General features: G+C 41.0%; 1 protein-coding gene across 1 annotated transcript in view; it reads left to right on the top strand.

Annotated features, from left to right (window-relative positions):
* The first annotated feature begins 526 nt into the window (after nucleotides 1–526).
* SLC17A6 (solute carrier family 17 member 6) overlaps nucleotides 527–21,883 on the top strand; it is a 34,237-nt gene continuing 12,880 nt past the window's right edge. The window contains exons 1-3 of the mRNA XM_052811449.1: nucleotides 527–1,174; nucleotides 4,117–4,369; nucleotides 5,372–5,490. Coding sequence (XP_052667409.1) covers nucleotides 1,089–1,174; nucleotides 4,117–4,369; nucleotides 5,372–5,490 — 458 coding nt within the window. The 5' untranslated portion in view covers nucleotides 527–1,088. The remainder of the gene's footprint in view (nucleotides 1,175–4,116; nucleotides 4,370–5,371; nucleotides 5,491–21,883) is intronic.

Genomic DNA, 21,883 nt, shown 5'->3' with positions numbered 1-21,883 from the left:
TTTAGAATAGATGTTACCTACTTATAGCCAGACCACCATTATTTGCAGTCAATGCCCTGCTTCCCCAGAAGCGCGACTGACTGCGCGAAGGCCGTGTCCCTTCTCCACCCGAACGGCACGATCGGATGAGCAACCCTCGCCCCGACGTGCGGCAAACCCCGCGGGGCGGTCTCCGGCCGGCCCCGAAGCGGGGGGCGACGCTGGGTCCGCAGGAGGCCCCGCGGGCGCGGGTGGGAGGCGGGGGCGCGGCTCCCCGTGGGCTGCGGAGCGCGGTCCGCCCCCGCGGCGCGGAGTGGGCGCGGCGCTGTCCGCGGTGCTGAAGGAAGGGGTAGGGGGGTGCCGGCGCTGTCCGCGGTGCTGAAGGGGCGAGGCGCTGTCCGCGGTGCTGAAGCGGGCGAGGCGCCCTGAGGGTGCCGCTCGCCTCCGCCTCCGCCGCCGCCGCCGCCGCCTCGGGGCGCGACCTGCGCGGCCGCGCTGGGAGCAGCGCTGCGCGGGTGGGCGAGCGGGGGCAGCGCGGACGCGCCAGGGCTCCTCGCCGTCAGAGGGATTCAGCCGGCGGCTCCGGGGCGCGGGGTGCTTCGCCGCTGTCTGCCTACGGCGGCGAATCGCACCCCTCCCCCTCCAGCCCTACAGCCGGGGACACCGCCAGCGCCAAACCGAGACCGCTTTGAAACGCTCCCGCAAAGGGATCTCCTTCCCCTCCCAGCCGGGCATGGCACTGCCCCCACCCGCCGCCACTGAACCCTGCGAGGCCGAGAAGACTTTCTGACCGAGCCTGGCAACTCCGCGCTGCCGGGAAAGCCGGGGGGCTGCCTGCAGCGCTCTCAGACTCCCCGCTCGCTGCCGCACACAGGCGCGCTCCCTCGCCCTCGCCCTCTCCCCCCCCGGCTCCGCACGCCGTCTCTCCCTCTCTCTCACGCACACACACACGCGCGCACGCTTCCTCTCGCTCTCCCTTTACCCGGAGGTGCACTGATAGCCATTTAATGGGGGGGGAAAGTTAAGCGATTAAACCAATATGAACCATCGTTGCTCGTAGCAGTGCCCTATCCAGAGCAGAGCAGAGTCCAGCGAGCACCCCTGCAGGAATGGAGTCGGTAAAACAAAGGATTTTGACCCCTGGCAAGGAGGGACTGAAGAATTTTGCTGGAAAATCGCTTGGTCAACTCTACAGGTAAGACTGAGATCTCTTAGAGGACTCTACTTCCAAGAAATAATTGGAAGCTTTTCTTAACCGCCAGCTGCTGAAGGAGGTCGAATGCTTTGGGGAGGTTTGTGGTGGAGGGGCTGGGAGCTGTTGAGATACCGCTGATATAATCTGGAGCCTGGAAACTAGTGCAGAAGCTTCTCAATATGGCACCCTCGTAACTTCTCTATCTGATTCATAGATGGTGTCAGTAAATATGTAGCAAAAGATTACCCCATCTTTCTCCCACGAAAACAGGATCCCATCTTGAAATCATAATCAGGAGAGAGCAGCTCTCTGTATTTTTGTTCTGTGTTAATTTTGCAATGCAGTCACAGGATCTTTCCCGCTGCCCTTACCAATCATTAAAAAATAATAATAATAATCTTTCCTGGTTTCGATTAGTCTTGTCCCTTGTGTAATTTGTCGTCAGAGGAAGATAAACATGGAGATGTATAAATAATTGATATCCGAACGATTTTTTTTTTCTCCTGAAGCTGAAACATATAGAGGGATGTGTTTAATTATTTATCCGTCTGCCTTGAGAAGCATCCACTCGTCTTATAAGTAATACACAACTGCAATTGCTAAACTCAAAAGCATCACTCCACAACAGTATGTTTCTGTGCGTACAGAACATTTCTACCATCTTCGAGCCCTGTACACACAGATAAACTAGCCCAAATTCTCGCATACCTAAAAAGTGTATGCACTGAAGTTGACACACTGTGCTCCATCCAATCTGGGGACTTTAGTGACCTCCGGGACGTTTGAGAATAGTCTGTGAAATTCCAATGTATTTTCGATTGTCCCCTCTGCTAGAAATTACCCGAAGTGGTTTTTTGTTGGTGGTTTGGTTTGGTTTGGTTTTTTGGTTTTTTGGTGGTTTGTTTTTTTTTTTTTTTCCGAATCACATATTAAAGGTAACTGCGGATTTATCTGCCTAGGGTAGGTCACGTAAAAGTCTTTTTTCCATACCTATGCGGCAGTGTTGGGCACAGGCACAAGGCTGTTCCACAGCATGAGTCACAACTTCTGCTGCCATTTTCAGGAAAGAGGACGTATCAGTGAAGTGATAAAGACAAAATTAAGATTTCCATTTTAGTAGGAAGGGTACAATTTTGAAAAGCCAAAAGCAAAACCAAAGCCACCAACAACGCAGTGAAAACCCTACAGTTTTTGGTCATATTTAAGTCATTTTCAATGGTCAGAAAAAGAAAAAGAAAAATTGATAATCCAAAATAACTCCTTAAAATATAATTAAGGAAATCAACCTATTTTTCGCGCTAAAAGGCTCTACAAGATATAAATAAAACGATCATGTCTACTGCTTTTTATATAGTCACACAGTGAATAATGGAGAAACGGTGTTTGTATTTTCCAGCAAAACTCCGTTTGAACTCCCCCCTTGATTAACAAATGCGCGATTTACTAATCTTTTTCAACGCACGGGGCTGAAGTAGTTTGTTGCCGATTCTTAGAATTAAAATAGTTTTCCTGTCCCTTACGCATTGATTTCTAGTGTCTTCCCGAAGACAAGAAGCCCATTCAGGGAGAAAACATTTCTACACCATCTTTTATTCGCACGAACGAATTTTGAACTTAAAACCACGGTGTTTTATTCTATTCACAACTTTAAGACATTTCTTAATGCTGCGGTCTTTAAGCATGAAAATAATTATCCCAGCAAAGAAAAACGTGGGAGAATTTCAAGTGAGTAACTATTGGAGAAAATCCCTGTATTTTCTCCAGAACACGGAGAGCCTTTTGAGCCTTTTTCTGCTAATTGTTGCTGCCCCATTAGCCGGATGAGTTAACCTCAAAGAGATGCTCCAGGAGGAGAATTTCTGACGTGAGAAAACACTCCTAGACCGGGGTGAGGGCAGCGGTAGGAGAGTCCAGAGTGTCGGGAAATGGTCACATATTCGCTCCTCAAGCTGACGGAGCTAGCATGGAAGCGGTTATTTTTTCTGTCTTTTAAATATCTCAGTGACTACAAAAGAAGATTAAGAGATTCAGCATGGGACACTTGCTAGATAAACCCGATCTTTCTTACTACCGACACGGCATTTTTAAAGCTTTTCCACCAAAGAAGAAATAAGTCACCTTTCGTAGATGGCAGGGTTTTTTTCGGTATTTTTCTGTTGATTCGAAATAGCTGCAAATAACCATTCCCCTTCAGATTCCTGCACATTGTTTTGTAGGAGATAGGATTCTCATGCAAAAACAAGGGAGTGGGGGCAATGAGATCGAGCTTAAAACTGATCTGGGAAGGTTAAACCTGCTAAGCAATCACGCCCTCACAACGTGTAGCTGAGCAGATGCGATCTTTTGGAAAGACTTCTCCGGAGATGCCAGTTCTCTAAAGACGGTCATGTTTTCTTCCACTGCATGTGACAGCCATTTTGCAAATCTAAAATAAGTAGCAATACCGCCCCCCCCCCTTTCTGTTAATATTTCTTGTGTTCCCAGACCTGAAGCGAAATGCACACCAAGATGATCCCCCTTGGTGTTCCTAATAGAGCAAAGAGGGAATAAAACCTTCTCCAAAAGACTGTTTCGGTTTCCATACTATGCCTCTTGGGCTACCCAACATGGCGCCTCTGCAGTGGTTACAGATGATGTCTTCTTAATGCGTCCTACATATTTAAGCAGAAGTCTTTAATGATAGATGAGCAATTCTCAGCTAGAGCTCCTCCCTGGACTCCTGCGGCGGGGTGGCGGGGGGAGTTGGGGATGACTAATCCTGACTCCCACAGGTCACTGCCTAAGAACAGTTGAAGGTGACTGGAAAACGAGGAATAAATCCTCAAATCAATCCAAACCAAGCCAAAGGGGCGGGGGGAGCGGTGAATTTAAGCCTTCAGCTCCCCGAAGTGGCTGTGCGTTCAGGCGGCCAGGGCTTGACTTTCCCTTCTTGTGTCGGGCAGAGTCCTAGAGAAGAGGCAGAAGCCCGGGGACACCATCGAGCTGACGGAAGATGGGAAGCCCATGGAAATGCCCGAGAAGAAAGCCCCGTTGTGCGACTGTACCTGCTTCGGGCTGCCCCGGAGGTACATCATTGCCATCATGAGCGGACTGGGATTCTGCATTTCCTTCGGGATCCGATGTAACTTGGGAGTGGCCATCGTGGATATGGTCAATAACAGCACCATACACCGAGGAGGAAAAATTATTAAAGAGGTGGGAACCCTTCCCTCGTAAATCCCATGTCCTCCCAGTACAACTCCCAGATCAAGCACCTTAGCGCAGGCGAGAGGGGCTCTGATGGTTTCGCGGAATTTCCCCCCGCTTCAGCCCGCGATGCTCCCCCTCGCCCCGCCCGCCCCCCCCCCCCCCCCCGCCGCCGTTTGTAGGACGGAAACCCCCGTCTTGAAGGGAAAACAATTCCTACCGTTTATTCCTATTTTTCCTTTTCGGTTCCCAGCCCCATTTTGCGGTATTAATTTGCGGACAGGTTGTGGTGGTTTTTTTTTTTCTCTTTTGAAAAACGCAGATAGCTCGTAAAATAAATGTAGGGGATGGGGGAAGGAGGGCGTCGAATAAGCCACTGCCAGCGGCTGCGCCGCGCTGTAAGGGAGACGAGGATATTGTGCAGGAATTTCTGAAAACACCCGGGTGAAAGAATTTACGTTGCTAAAAGGCGTTAAATGATACGAACCCTTTTGAAAGCGAGTTACAGCGTAGTGAGAAAGAGGTGAATGCTCAAGACGAGTGTCAAATCTACAAGTCCGGAGACAAGCCAACTTACTCCTTGTACAGTTTACTCCTTGCACAGGGCGAGAGGTAGGGCGAGAGGTCTCCGCGGCTCCCCCCGGCTCGGCTCTGCGCTGCCCCGGCCCGGCCCCCCGGCCACACGGGGCTCTGCTCACCCCCCAGCCACCCTGCCCCTCTGGTGTCCCACGAAGGGTGCTGGTTTTATTGCTATTATCGAGTTTGGTTTGCTGTTTATTTCCCTGACGGGCGGCTGGGGTATTGGCTGTGGTGGGTTAAGGCAGAGGGAGCAGCTCTGGGCACCCCGCGTCCTTGTCCCTGTGCCCCGGCCGCCAAGTGCCACCGCCGGCCTTAGAAACCCTCCCGCGACTGCCCGGTACGAAGTTACTGCGGGTGAATGCTTTGATTTGGCACGATTACAGCCTTCCTTTTCTTTTTTTCTCCTTCTCTCCCGGGCCCTTGCATTGGAAGAAAGCGAAGTTTAATTGGGATCCTGAAACAGTTGGCATGATCCACGGCTCTTTTTTCTGGGGATACATAATCACCCAAATCCCCGGCGGGTATATCTCCTCCCGGCTGGCAGCTAACAGGTAACGACGGTCTGAATAGCCCCAGGCTCCCGTACGAGGGGAGGGCGGGGGGCGGTCAGTGGCTCAGCCCCCCCCGGGAGCTCCCCTGCATCCCCGCAGGCAACCGGTCCCCGGTTCAAAGGCAGTCGCGTTAAAAAAAAAAAAAACGGAAGGGACGCTTGCATGAAGGGTGGAAAGGCGGATGCGATGAGGCATTGATCAGCTATCTTCAGACTACCTGCTGGTTTTGCGGGGGACATCTCCTCTTGGTTTCTTTTTCCTTTAAAAAGTCATTTACGGAGGTTGTGGCAATGATATTCAGACAACCTGTATTCAGAGGCGAATTCAAAGATTCATTATTTCAGCAAAGCTTGAGAGATTTTTTTTTCCATGATTGAACGAAAGAATTTTATGGGTTTTGTTTTAATGAAAAAGAAAACCATCAGCAGGAATTTTCCATTAACGGAGAAATGAATTTAGAATGGTCGACAAACATGTTTCAATGAGACTTCCACAATGAAAAGAAAGTGCAGATGGTGCGGGGACTTAAGGACTCGTTTCTATGGTGTCTGGCAATTTTTCAAGCACCCAGGGTGCGATTCTACCTGTTAATTAGATCCACTGAGTATTCAAGACACATGAGGCTTTCACGTCCATGCTTAATGCCATAGGCTCATCGTTTGCAGCAGTAGCGAAGGTCCTAGTGCCACTCTTCAAAACACTAACAAACTAAGTGCAAATGGGTACTAAAATCAGCAATATATACCTTTAACTCTTCTCAGGAGTGTGCAACATCAAAGGTAGGCTTGGATAGGCAGAGACGCTTTGCCTGGCGAGCAAGCTTACTTGTGTTTGTTTGAGAAAGAGGGGGGGGGGGGAGAGGGGAGCTACGGCAAAAATGCTCTCTCCAAGGTAAATACCTTCTAGATAGAGACCTACATTAAAAATAATGAGTATTTACTAATGGAGAGATGCTTTGTAACTGAGATAACCCTAAGAAACCTCTTTTTAAAGCAAATAAGACAAAATACAACATTCATTAAACAGGGGTATCCATTGCCTGTCAGTTTGCAAGTGCCATCTTTCTGATAATGGTTCAGAAATGTAAAAGGCCATTTCAAATAACAATTAACAGCCAGTTAAAGGGTTCTTCTTTTCTTCCTCCTTCGAGCATTTTTGCATCTTTACACAGTCTGTAACTCCTCAGGATTAATTGGAGTTTTGCTTGAGTAAAGACTGCAGAATTTGACTCAGAGAATCAAAAATCTGTATTCATTCACTCAAGCAACATCAGTAAAGTCATTTGAATCAATCCAGATTTAAAGTGGTGCAACTACAAAGATTTGCAAGACAATGGCAGGGACATTCCCAGGAAAACTCAGTGTTAGAAACACACAACCTGGCATATGTGAATCAAATTTTCCTCCTCTTCACAAACATTTACAACAGTAAATGAGGACTAGTTCCAGTTATTAACCTGGGTATATTTTAACTCAGCAATTTTCACAGATTAGTGGTTAGTTATTACTATTGTGGAAGCCTCTGAGACAACTCCAACACAAGGCAAATGAGTATGTAAATCACAGGTTTAATTAAGGAACTAGCTACGACTTATATGCCAGCAATTGCAAATAGTAAACTGTGGATAGTGGCTGTGATTTATATTTAGTTTGTAGATAAAATTGCAGAGAATAGAGTGCTGAGTGGCTAGATGTAGTGGTTGGAATAACAGGGTATTGAGGAGGTGAAAATACAAGTTAGTTCCTGAATGCTACAAAGAGATTCTGACATCTACACATTCAACTTGAAATGAACAGGATGACTGTAGGGAAAAGCGGCACCCAAAATAGGGTGCAAGCCTTGATGTCCATACCCTTACCAAGAAACTGCATGAGAAAAAGTCAGACAAGTGAGTACACAGGTCTAGAGGCCTGCAGCACCAATAGAATATGAGCTACTATAAAAGTCTCTGCTGATTTACATGTCTCGTGCTACAGCCACAACTGGTCCCTTCACACTGGTGGATGACAGCCAAGTAACTTGTTTTTCTTTTTTTAGAAGCCTCACTGAATATCTTTGTGGCGTCAATGGTTTCCTTTGCATTCAGAGCAAGTCTGAATTCATACAGAAAAATGAAGTTCAGATGTGCTCTGTGTAAAAAATTAATAGACTCTAGAACAGCATCACCAGATTCAAGACAATCTGTGAGAAACTCAGTCTTGAGCTCAAGAAAAAGGGACATTTTCAAGAGATTCATTCCCTGGAAGGGAAGGAGATAATGATTACATGGAAAAGATAGCACAAATGAAAAACTGACTCCCAACTGCTAAGAGTGTCAAGGAAGGAAACCGGGAGGAGGGTTAAGGTGTGCTTTGCGAGTTTAATTTGTTATTGACGGGGAGTTGCTGAGTGTATGACACTGAATTTGCTTGACATTAAGATTCAGTCTAGCAACCAATTACAGAGATTGGGTTGACATAATTCGAAAGTTTTTCTAAGGTATAACACATGAAAGAAATGACCTTCCTGTGGTATCAAGAAAACCTTTATAGACACAATGCGTTAATTTCAAGCTGGGCTGAAACCTTTTATTTTGATTCTGACCCTGTTTTAAAATGCTTACTGCCAATCAAGAATTAGCAAACTTGAGCTCTGAACTCTCTAACATATTTTCTTCAACTAAGTCTGTCAATGGGTAGCATTTTACTGAGATCCTTTGCTAATTGTAGAACTCAAGGCTGCTGCTGCATGGTTATTCTGTTCTGCCTTGACCCACTGCTCTTATCGTGCATAGCTCCCCATTACTTCTGACAGATCAGATTTAGCGATTTAGAGATTTACAAGTAGTAAATGGAGTTTCTCAGGAATTTGCACTTGATAGCTTGGGTCTCAATTTATGTCATATTGCTTCACTGAGAATGTTCTGTTATAGAGTATTTTCAGCCCAACAATAAGAAAAATGCTTTACTTAAAAGAGGTGTATTTATGCTGCTATAGTACCAACGAGGTCAAAAAACCTGTGTTTGAAAATTCCAGAGAACATTCAGAAACAACATGTCTCCTGAGCACTTACCTCTCTGGTGGGCAATAGAAGTTGGGCTAGTATGTTACAAAGGTCAGTGCTCCCAAACACTTGCAACCTCTGTTGACTTCCATAGGAAAAGAGAACCTTCAGCATATTGCAAGACAACATAATTTTTCAAAAGACACTGATTTGGCCTCAGGTGCCCCCTCATTTGCAATCAGTGAAGCTTTAAACTTGCATCCCTTGAGTAGTGTGTGAAAATAGAAGAGGATTCCCTTTTGCCAAGAGGCTAGAGACCTCTTCTCCCAGAGGAGGATCTGCCTCTGGAAGATCCTGGTATGAAAGCACTACGCAACCGACCACAGCAGACTGGGGGAACAAAGGAAGCACAATGCGGAGTCCCATGGGTAGGGTTTATTACAGCTATACCTTTTCTCAGGGTTAAGTTCTCAATGAACAATGAACAATTAACCTTGCCGTTGATTAAGCACGACACGATGGTAGCAGAGAGTATGGAGCAGGCTCTAGTAGTTTAGAGAAGGCGTCTTGTCACATGGACATCCAGGTTTGCAAGTAATCTAGGTTACTTCTCCTATTTGAACATAGGTACAGCCTTACACTAAAAAAAGCGCCCTTCTCCCCAGGCTGCAGTACACTGGGAGTAGAACTCATGGTCCCCGCAGAGATGTTTACGTAACTATCTTTATCAAGAGAAAATCGACTATGATTCAGAGCTTTTGAGACTGTAGGGGCAAGAATAGACAAGCAGATTCCGGAGACAAATCCAAAATAATATAAATGTTTCTTGGTTACACCCTTTCTGATTAGTAATAGCAAAGCTTTCTCCCCAAAAAGTGAACAAAGAGTGAGACTTTTTTTTTTTTTGAGATTGTTGGGGATTCAGTGCTATGTTTTTCATTAAATCACAGTGGATTTTGACTAGTGTGAGCAGGGTTTTCAGGATGAAGGAACTGAGTTGCTTTTGCATTGTTTAAAAGTATTTTTCCTTGAAAAATACAAGAAAACATGGAAATTCAAGTGTGATGCCCTAATACCATGTATCCATACCATTTAATCAGCTGAGCTATTACTCATAATGGTAGTTAATGCCATTTAAAAGCACATAAATCTCATTTGAATGCTTTTAAACTACAGGTTTTAATATCAGCATTACAGAGGCTCCCACCAGAGGGGTTGTCATTATATGATTACAATGTGATGTGAACAGAAAGGGTATGAAATGCTGACAGTCCTCCAACCCCACCTAGTCTTAATTTCTACTTAGTCCATGTGAAGAACTTCTGCTAGGGCTAATCAGAATTCACCTAATCTTTACCAATTAAAAAAAAAACAATCATCATTCTCAGTGACTGAAATCTTATTAAAGGAAAGAAAAACAAATTTGTGGTTTGGTGATTCTTCAATTCTTATCATTCAAAATTTGATTTAAATGGAATGCATTTAAATACCAATGGCCAAGATGTTTAAATGTTCTGACACAATGCAATGAATACAATATTCTGGTGCGAAATTCAGAAATTTCATTTAATGACTACATTCTTTTGTAGTATCTTAACAACTATATTATAGACAGATTTTGCTGTTCTGATGCTTTGAAAATAGCAAACTGGAAACTGGTGGAGTTTTTCCTGACTTTGAGCTCCTCCAGGAAGATTTATACTGTTTAACTAAGCAAGTGAGTTAACAAGCACTTCAAACCTCAGGGGTATTGCATCATTCCCAGAACATGCGTATCCCTGCCTGTATACTGTATAGGGACCCCCAGGCTACTTGGGGTATTTGCCTGGGTCATCACATAGTGTGATGAAACCCCTTCTTTTTGTGTTTTGCACAACCAAGTGAATGCCTGTAACCAGACTAGTGGTATTTATCACACTGGGAGACTGATGATTAACTGGCTAGTGTTTATGAACCTTTCAAAGATTTAGATACCATTATGATACCACTGAATAGTCTTTAAATAAGATCTACTGTGATCTTCACATTTCATCAGCCATTTCGGGAATATGTATAAATGCTGATAAACTTGTGCATACAAAAAGGACCAGACAATCAGATGATATACTAAACACCATTTGGTAGACTGAATTCTGTTCAATATATATGACACTTAAATGCAAAGTAACAGCAGGGAGTGGGAAACCACCCTGGGAAGCAGTCATGCTGAGTGGGATCTTAAGCCACGCTGCACTAGAAACCCATCAGGAGCTTCCAACGTGATGCTCTAATAAGGAATTCGATGTAATCCTGGGATATTTATTTTTCTGGATTTATTGCAGTGGGTGTATTTAGGTCAATGACACTGACCTTGGATTGTTGCGGGTAATTTGGGTTTGGGTACATGAATATTAATATGAGTGTTGAAAAATTAGAGATTGATTTAGAGATCTTTAATTACTTAAAAGATGATAGGATTGTAGATAATGTCACATAATGAAAGAAATAGCAAGAACTATGTATTCAGGTTATCAGTATATAAAAAAGAATACTTGGAGGCAATCTGATTACAAAGTATGCATACAACTCCACTAGAAAAAATTGCTGGGTATAAATGTGTGCTTTAGTCCCATGGACAGATATAACAAGAATCAGTAAATGACAGCCATATAAATGAAAAAAGCATAAATATTAACAATCATGACTAGCCACCACTGGCCCAACCAGAGAAATTATATGTGAAATTCTTCTTCTTTGGGTGTTAAATTCCTATATTGGAAGTTATATTTCAGTTATTAGAAAATGTTTTCAGTGCAGGGATAATTAAGCAAAATGTAAGGTATAATCAAGTGAAACATAATGGTTAATGCCATAGGGAATGTTAGGCTAGATGGCCTTAAAATTAAGCACTTGTTTTGTTTTTAATCTAGAAATATAATAATTTTATTTAAATTAATATTTCTTATCCCACATTCATGCTACTGCAAAGCTGCAGCTGTCTGTGAATAAACTACCTGCTGTGCTGTCACACATATATGGAAAGGTGTGAAACTGTACTGGTTTTTAGCACCTCATCCCAGGATAATTTAAATATTGTTATATTTTAACTTCTGAAACACTCTTTAAAAATTCTTTAAAAACCATGCTGGAAATCCATAATAAACACCTTGCCCTATCAAAGGCATTATCAAAATGCTGTGGCAGTATTTCCTCACTGATTTCCTAAGTGAACAGTTTAAATACTTACTGTAAATCAGGAAAGATTCTGTGAAATTAATGGGTCATTGTTAGATTACACAGGATAGGGAATTGATTCCCAAGTTTGCAGTTATACATTAAAAATAAAAATGCAGGTTTTGACTGTACATGCCAAGTACTGTTTCAAAAATAGATCTGCAATAATCACATACGTTTTTTTGGTAAAACAGACCTGAGTGACCATTTTAGGTCTTTTGTGTATACTCAGTTATTAGAACTTTCTTACACAAAGAGATACAAAGGGCAGAATAGAATGACAATTTAAAAAAAAATTAAAGTCACCTTATAATTCTATCATAATTCTATGATAATGACACATATTTCTTATCATTTGTTAAACTGCAAATCCTGGCACTATTCACATTAAGAATCGCCGCTACATAACTATACTAAATTTCTCTACAATGTAATTATCTCTCATCTATGTTGAACTCTTCATCATTGTCACATTCTAACGTGAATGAAAATATATAAATCAAACCTTTCACTTCAAATTCATCTTTGTTTTTAAAGTGCCATTCATCTTGTTATTAAGGGCTAAATCCTTCTTCCCAGCAAGTAATCCGATAGGATTATTTGCATGAATAAACTGAATGATATTTCAGACAACTGTCAGTGCATCTCATCTCAGAGTCCCAAAGATTTTCACTGAAACTGTGTCATTAGTGTGTCAGTGAAATCAGAATATTTCTCACTAACTCAGCCTTAATGACAACACGCATAAAAAATGTAAAGTATTGGTTTAGAAAGACAAGTACAAAGATTTCCTAGAACTTTACATCTTTACATTTTTCTGTTTTAAAAAGAGAAATTCTTCACTTCCCTTTAGCAGGTAGACATATTGTGTGTTTTTCTGATTTGCAAACAATGTATAATTCACAGCATGACCAGGGCATTTGTGAAAGGTTAGACAAGAGCCAACTTCTGAACTTCTGAAGATATAAGCTGGCCTTGCACTGTAAGAAAGAACCCCCAAAGTTGTAGTTGCCAACCTTTCACATTCAGTTCAAAATCCTCTAGATTAAACTGGGCTCCGATCCCAGGCACTGGTGTTGGGTTCATCTGTTTCCAGGCAAAGAAGCCAATATTGCATGAAAAACCCAAGATGATTTTGTCACCTTACTGCATTGCAGGGTCTTTTAAGCACCAGTCACTGCAAGAAGGGGACTGGGGAAACGTCTATGGGTGGCTGGTACTGCTGTTCCCTCTGCCATATGGCTCAGGGTCCCTCCATTTTTCTGTCATGAATGATGAAGCTGTTTTCACAATTTAATGATGCAACAAGGGATTTGGATGGGGGTTTTGGTTGATAAAAGGGGGCCTCAGATGTGTGACAAAAATTAATAATGTATCCAAGCCCTTATTATACTAGATTAGATGGCGGGAGGTCGGCTTTTACATATTAATGCTTCATGAAGGGCTTATAATAGGATTTAGTATGAAGGGCACACAGACACACATCCCCCTCCTCCCTTGTACACATACGAATGAAAATAACCTGTTTTATCATGTTTTAAAAAGCCAGATAAAGCTGCTATACTACGGCTTCTGGCCACAGACTATTATTAAAGTGGATCGGTTTTAAGCGATTCTTTCATGAAGCACGTTCAACCTAAGACTGGCACTTGGGAATAAGTGTTGCTCTCTAATGTCAAAGGTAGCTTATTCTATCTGTTTTGCTGGGCAGCTGAGTTCATCAACCACTCTAATATTCATGGCATAATCCCAGCTTTGTTAGCCCTATGCCATTTTATGCAAATTAGAGGCCCGATTCACAAAAACCCTGCTACATTCTGTCTATCATTTATGAAGCCATAAACTGTCAGGGTGAGCATTTCACAGGAATATGTCTACAGTAGAGGGGTCAACAGAGTCATCAGGAAATTAGCTTATACCAGAGAAAAGTCAGAATGATGTTATATGTTGCAGAATACCTAAACAGTGTCTCCCCATACTGGCTTCTTTTTCACTTAGTCCATTTCAAATACATAAACTTAAATAGAAGTTGTCCCAAGAAGGGTAATCAGCATGATTACAGACTGAAAAGGCACATAGAGTAAGACAAATATTATCAGGAATATTTAGGTTGCAAAGGAGATGAACAAGTGACATGATAGGTACATACTTAATAAACATCAGTATAGGTAATGTAAATATTCCAGATGAGTGGCTACTCACAGTTTGCAGTCAAGGAGGTAACCATTGATGTACAGGGGAACAGCTGAAAAAATGCAAAAAATTGTCACACTGTATTACTGAGGAAAAATAATCTTTTCAGAAGTCAGTAAGAGCACTGTTTGTATTTACATCGGAAGCAAGTAAACCATCATTAATGACATTAAATTTTTAGCTTCCAAGCACCTCTCAGGCAAGAACATCATAGGCTACAATATTATTTTCTCTGTTACTGAGAAGCACCTGTATAACTCTTAGTTGACAATTGTGGACTTTCAGAACTATTTGGATATAGAATGGCAGTGATCCTCAAGATACTAAATGCAAAGAACTACATTTACTTTTGATGAGTTATTTCAGGACTAAATATAAAAATTTCAGAATTTGGCCCTGCTTGTTCAGATATAACTAACAGGAGTAGGATTATGTCTGAAATTTGGACTTATTTTTGCATTCTATCCCCCACTGATCCAAATCCTTTGAAATCGGTATCTGTAGAAAATTTGCTACACAGTTTACATAAAATTACACCAGGTGCTTTCAGACCAAGCTGATAAAGAAACTTATTATTTATTGGGATTATATCATCCAGATACGTCAATACTGTCAAATAACTTTGCTCCCAGTTCTCTCCCAGGTCCCGAGCCTCCATGAATCCCTACTGCATGTATGATAACTCATAACCAGAGTCCCTTTCAGAGGGGAAAAGACTAATCCTCTCTGAACCCCCCCCCCCCCCATTGTGTGCTTCTGACATAGTAAGCTCCAGGCACTCTATCCAACAGGTATCCTTAATCACCTCTACCTGCTTTGATAGTTCACCCCAATACAATATGTACACTGGATTTCATGCAACAAAATGCTGCTTAGGTTGGTTGCATAAAAACACTAATGTCACAGTCACTTTGCTCTGAAGGAATCTGCATTTGCTCTGAGCAATCCAGGTACAATCAGCTGTAACACGTGGCCCATATGTCAGAAAACACTCCACAAAGCAGTACAGATGTAGCTTTGGAGTCCAACGCATAGCAGTTATCCTCCCAACCAGCTCCTCAAAACATTTGAAAGATAAAAACACAGGTGTTTTCTTTGATAACTGTATTATATATCTCTAAATCAACAGAGACAGTTGAATCACAGTCTAAGCCCTAGAACTTGGTAAGGTAATTTGAATGAGATAGTCTTGGTTTGAAACATGACATATTTAAAGAGCAAGCCATCCTAAAGCTAATGAGCTAGAAGAAATGAGTCAGAGTTTTATCTAGATATATATGGATATAATGAGTTGTAAAACAAACCCGCAGGTTTTAGAGATTCCCCAGCTGAATTCAAACAGGACAGAGAAAGGGTTGGTAGGGCAATCAGATGAATGAAGAATAAAGAAGACGAGGTGAAGCGGGCCTGGCTTGCTTAACAATGCAAAAGAAAGAAGATAGGATTGCTATTGGGGTAAACTGCAGAGATTAAAACTGCTAAAATAAAACAGCATGGGTACAAGATATCTACTGGATGTAGGAAGTGACAAGCTGGAAAGGCCTCCAAAAATAAGTAGGGCAAATGCTAATTACTTCTGAGATGGAACCTGATCTGCTTATGAAAGGATGATGTAATGCACTTGCTGGTAAGAGCAACGATCAGAATTTAATGACCCAGGAGTCTTTTACACTCAGCATCGATTGCAATGATGCTGTCATCCAGAAGTGCCCAAGTTCTTCATAAAATACACATTGACATATCAAAAATAGGTCTGTGAACAGGCAATAGAAGGTGAAGCCTGGAAACTGTTTAGGGTTTTGGTTTGACCTGTATGAGTCGGTGGCATTAGGGGGGCTTGGAGAAGACAGAAGGTGAAAGGGACTTTGTGTTACTGATACACATGGACTTAGTCTCTGCATGGCATTTCACTCTGGTGATCGATCCAGTCCTTGTACGGTCCATGTGGTTAAAAGACTTGTGAATATTTTGGGATTTACTTATCTTCAAAGCTGGCAGATCAAATCACAGCAAATTCAGGTTGTCAAAATTTTCATGCTCTGTATCAAAGCCTTAGAAGGCCCTCATCACACCTGATATGGGTAGAGATACACTTTGTAAGAAGGGAAGTGTTAACTGGCAGCTAAACCCCTGAAATTTCTATGTATTCAGTCACTGCACAACTCAAAGGAAAAAATAAGTTTAAAAGGATGATCATAAATGGTCATTGCTAGCAACATTTGCAGAAGGAAGGATTCTGAAAAACTGCTGCATGCCTACAGGCATGCCAGCTAGCTCCTGTGCTGTTTCTCCCTAGACATTATGTTTTACTCAAAAAATAAAGCATTTAATCCAGCATTCAGCCTTGCAGTTCCTCTCAGACAAGAAGTTCTTTGGGCTGTATTAAAATACAACATAATTAGTTCTGTGTTGTTGGCCTTTTGCAGGAGGAGGTCTGTCAAAGATGAATGATAGTAGGTAGACTCAAAGATAATAAATCTTAGAAATCTTGAGCTGACAAAATAGTCTAAAAAGTCACTTTGGGCAATACATGTTCAGCTGCTCAGAGCTGCTGCTGCTCTGGGACTTTCCCAAACAAGCACTGTTCAAGAAAGAACACCAAAGGATAGTCAAGACCCCATTTATTTTTTATATATGTTTGATAAAATAAATCTTTGTTCAACACATTTTATGTATTTTCTGTAAGAAATGGCAATAACCAGCTCACCAACTTGAATCCAAATAAATTTCTTTTTTTTTAATGACAGAATTTTCATCTCATCTTTAAACTAGGTTGGGAAAACTTTGCAAGGAAAACTCACGTTTTCACTCCTCTTTAGTTTCCACTCTTACCTAACAGAGGACTCTCATCTAAGACTAGGAAAAATGTTTTATCACTGTTTACAAATAAAGTATTAGTTCAATACAGATACTTTACCCAATGAAAATAAGGTCCTCTATAATATGGTCAGTATTACTATAAAATTGTCAAGTACAGAGGTTGTATGTCCCAGAAAAGAACATGGGCTACATTTTCCATAGGTTCCTGTTCACAGTCAGAATAAACCACCTTATAATATTTTGATTTAATTTATTGTAGCGGTGCGAAATGTTTTCACCCTCTGCCATGATTCCCTAGAAAACTAACAAAATAATCAAACTTCCCTATTCTGTAGATAGGTCTTCCATGAAATTATGATCAGTGGCTTTTCAGAGGTGAAAGCTCTTCAGTTACAGTCCTGAATGAATTTTCTATTGAAGCCATTGAAAACTTCTTTAGGTTATCATGAAGAGTGATGTGAAACCTTCTATGCCTTCCCAGTTCTCAATGTAAATCCATTAAAATATCTGCAATCTTGTTTTGTAGTTGTCAGTTACCAACACCTACTATTCTTTAATTATTCTGGATTTTAGTGAAATGGCATTCATAATTCATTGATACAGCATATACTTAAGCACCTTAAACCTACAGTATTTTGTCTTTTAAATGTATATAAAAAATGGTGTTTTGAACAGAGTTACTCCTTGATTTTTATTTTTTTTACAGGATAAGCTTTAGTTAAGGTATTTCATATGCTTTAGAACAGACATATTATTTGGTTTCCATAACAGTTTTGTTTTCACAAAGTTGAACCACTTATTCAGAGAACAGAGGCATAGATAATTGTGGAATTTGTCAATTATATTAAAAAATGACATAAATAGAAGTACATAGGACTCAGCTGAGGAACTGACTCCTTCCCATACACATAGGAAAGGGGTTTTAGCTTTACGGAGTCATTGTAGCAATTTTCCCTCCCAGTCATTGGGGTAAAAGGATGCTTCCAACCAGGACCCCTTACTTTCTGATATCGTATGTGTAACCCATATGTCACCCATCTGGCATTCAGTATTTGGCATGCATCTGTGCTCCCACTGTTCTCAGCTCACTTTTTGAGCTGGCACTTCTTCCAGCCAAGTAACAATATCTATAATGCACTTCCATGCAGAATACTCATGTAATATGAATTGCCTAGAAAAGGTAGATGAGAATAGTGGGGCTGCACAGATGCAGAGATTAGAAATCCAGAGATGAAAATAAATACATTTCTTTCTCTTTAGTTTGTCCCCAAAGAGAAAAATGAGCCAATTGGCTTGAAACCCAAAAAGATTAATTGCCCCTGCAAACTCATTCCATTCTAAGCATTTTTCCTGAATTGTCAGAGTCATTTCCTTCCTCTGCTCCCATCCCAAACGTCTCTTAGTCAAATATGATTTTGCTATTATTACTACTTGTATTACAGGAGGACTAAGTCACAGCTCATGACCTTCGTATAATGCCAATGTCAGTAAAACACTGAGGATCAATGTTAGATTCTGTCTTTTGGGACTGAGTCTACCAGGTCTAGAAATAGAAATAGATAAGCAAAGCATAATTCTTTGTTTCAGGGCTTCTTCTGGTCATTATGAGGACCAGGATTTACCTTTTTTCCTCTCCTTGACATACTTCTAGTGTATTTATTCATTTGTCTTCTTCTGTATATGGTTATTTTCTTCTCTATATAGTTACACAGTTGGTGCTTTTGGGTCAGAAAGGAATTTTCCCCCAAGTCTAGGGGCTGCTGAAGGCATGTCAGGGCATTTTAATTTCCTCCTAATGCCAGGGCCAAGAATGATGGCGGTGTCATTGGCCTCTCCTGCTCTGTCTCTGTGGCATACCGTAGTTTTCCCAGAGTTTACCTTCAATCTGCTAAAGCTCTTCATTTGTGCCACGGCATTAAAATATGTTTTGTGGGGTTCGAAGTGTGCCCAGCATGAAATGTATGTTCAGGGACACCTCTGAATGAAAATTCAACAGCACAGCTACATGGATTTCCTAGGCTGAGCTCCTCCCAAGGGACACTATGCAGTAAGGCCTGGTTCACTCTGTAAGAGATGTGAACTCTAGTGGTGTTTGGGCTGGAGGTATAAAACCTTCTCCACAAGCCCATGCCTCTGTGGAAAGCATGATTGAAGAAATGCATGACACAGCATGGCAGCTTTACGACTGTGTATCCCATAAGGGTCACACCTATCTGTTCAGGATGATATCAGAATATCAAGAGGACAAACAGATACATGTATAAAAAATGCAGTGGGGTGTGGGATAGGAATGAACACTCCTAAACAGGTTGAAAGTCTCACTTTAAACAGGGAACCATGTCTGTCTGAGAATGAACAGAATCCGTCTTCAGTTGCAGCAAATACAACTATGGAACCCACATACTGTCAATTTGCCATGGAAACATAAGGATCTTAAAGAAAAACATGGTTTCTAACGCATTGTTGGAGTTAACATTGTAGCAAAATTGAGCAAATGAGAATTGTTTGAGAAGCAGAAATGAAACATAACAGATCATAAAATCACTAGCTTAATAAACATAACAAAAATGTAGGCACGAAAAAAGAATGATGTAATTTGGGGGTTTGATGCATGGGTCAGTAAAATGCCTTAGAAATGCCTTAGGAACAATCAAAATGTTCCATTTCCCAATTAAATATATTAAAATATGAGAAGCATTCAAATATATTTAATTTACTGTAGCTCAAAATCATTCTTATTTGACCTAAATCATAATAAATGTAGATAGCTGAGATATTTAAAACAATAAAACTGTAAGTTTGTACAAAAAGCAGAACTATATCACAATACTCCATTAGGAAGAAGAATTTAGTATTTATGGAGGTGACATAAATGTAACAAGACAAAAGAGTATGAAGGAGAACTACTGATTATATTTATGGATGTGCATTGAGAGATGCAAAGCAAATGTAGGAAGATGTATTTGCTCTTGACTAAGAGTTATAAAGGAAACCGACTCACTAAAATAGCCATGCACTAAATTCATGGTGCCGCTTTTCATATGCATTCAAGAAAAAGGATAACGCCATTTCTTACAAGAATCATAATTTAACTCTAATTTATTCTACCCTTAAATCCATAGATTTTGGGGGGAAAAATTGATCTATTTTTGAGAAGGCTGTTCCTATAAAGCATAGTTCTGAGAGAGAATTGACTTACAAGTGACATTGTGGAAGTATTTCATCATCTGCTTCCCGATGTAACTAAATATTCACTTGTACTTGTATGTCTAAATACAGGCAAGATTTTCACTGAGAAGATGCATATCTCCGATCATTCCTTAAGTTACATTTTCCTTTCTCTTCTAGAAGGAACAGACTCAAGAAAACAGCTTCTCTTTAGTGAACATGAGAACAACAAAGGCAATTCTGGGAAATAGATTTCAGTTGTGGCAAACGGAAGCTGATTTCAGATACAGAATTGAAAAACTAGAGTAGATTTCCTTGAAGAAACAGTTACCTACTGTAACAATTTTGTAAATCTCATCCTTTATAAAGAGATGGCATTTTTTATTATTCTATCTTAGCGTGATTTTAACAGAAATAGTGATTTAGAAAGAGTTGCACTGATTCACACTAGCTAAGAATTTGCTGCAGCAAGTCTATGCACAATCACAAATGTAAAATGGGATTGCTGCATTAGGCATTTAGCTAAATAACTATTCAGAAAAGAAACAGGAAAGGCTACAAACCAAACAGTCCTTTCTTCCTGCTTACAAGCAAATAAGGATTTTCTTGATGAATCTTGAGAATAGTTACAGTCTATTGCTCTTCAAAAATTGCTAGCAGGAACATCAAACTTTTTAAAAGAATTTGTAAAAATCACAAGCAAAGCTCCTATGAGTCCCAAACTCTTCTCATTAATAAATGAAAAAAAAGCAAATGAAAACCAAGACACCATTGTGGTTTATGTGAACATATGGGGGTATTAAATTGTAAGGAAATGAACTGCACGTACTTTTGGAGTAGGAGCTTACACATAAAGAAATGCAGGCCAAAATAGTTCACACAGTGTAACACAAACATGTGCACCAGTCAGTCCCAATAAATGTATTGAACACGCTGCCAAACAAAGCCAGAAATGTGCTGCACAGCCAGCTAGATGTTGTTTAACATGAGATGGGGATCACAGGGAACACAATGAGGAGACCAGATTTAGAGCTATTTAACAAAGCTTCCTTACCGTGCCAAGAAGCTTTTTTTCTGCTGCCCTTTAATATTTCTCACGTAGAAGTGGCGTATGCTCATTTTGCTATTTAAAGATTCGTGTCAGGCTGTAATTCTAAATAGAGAACGTGAAACATAGACGTCTCTGGGAAGAATTTTTGTCTTGAAACTTAGCACTGCTTCCTGCTTCTTTAGCCCAAGGTCTGTTTCTCACTAACTTATGGCACTGTACCAATTTCTGAAGAACACATGCTGAGGTTAAAGGTTTCTGTCAAATCAGTTCCACATCAGATACCGTGATGTCATATGTTAAGACATCTCCAGGATTTATCTTAGCATTACATAGTTTTGTATAAAGAAAGTGGCCAGCCATTGCTACTGGTTTCATCCCTTTGCATAGTTCCACTGAAGGGAAAATGGGGGAAAAAATGATTATTTCCACAATAAAGGAATGAATGAACATGAAAAAATGATATAATAATGCTGGAGAAAAGGATTTCTCCTACCAGGGGCAGATCTTAATTGAATCAAATTCAAATTCAGTCAAAGCAGTGGAATTCTGAAAATGAGTCATCACCCATTTATTTGGACCTTGTAACGTGCCTTATTTGAAGTCATTCCTAGGATGCTGTTGGAGTCAAAATCAGCAATATTCAATGAGTAGCCCCTGAAAAACCAGCAGAAAGAATGAACTGTTTTCTATCGATATGTGTTTCCAGATTGATTAACTCTTGTGTCTAAGAAAATCCCAGCTCTGTCTGAAATTCTTCCTGCTGCTTTGGCATTTATAAAAGTGGATTCTCTTCTGCTTTGTAAGTAGTGAATGCACGGAGCCACTTTCTTACAATTAAAGCACTAATGAGAATCTCTCTTTTACTTGGCCACCTGTTTTAGCAAACAATTTGGAGACATAATTTCTCTAGAGGGTGGCAAATTCAATCAGATTTGGTTGAAATAGATATGAAAATTAACTAAAGG

The sequence above is a fragment of the Harpia harpyja genome, chromosome 16, assembly GCF_026419915.1.
Source record: "Harpia harpyja isolate bHarHar1 chromosome 16, bHarHar1 primary haplotype, whole genome shotgun sequence".
In the NCBI taxonomy this organism is placed as follows: Eukaryota; Metazoa; Chordata; class Aves; order Accipitriformes; family Accipitridae; genus Harpia; species Harpia harpyja.
This window is presented reverse-complemented; position numbering and strand designations above follow the sequence as displayed.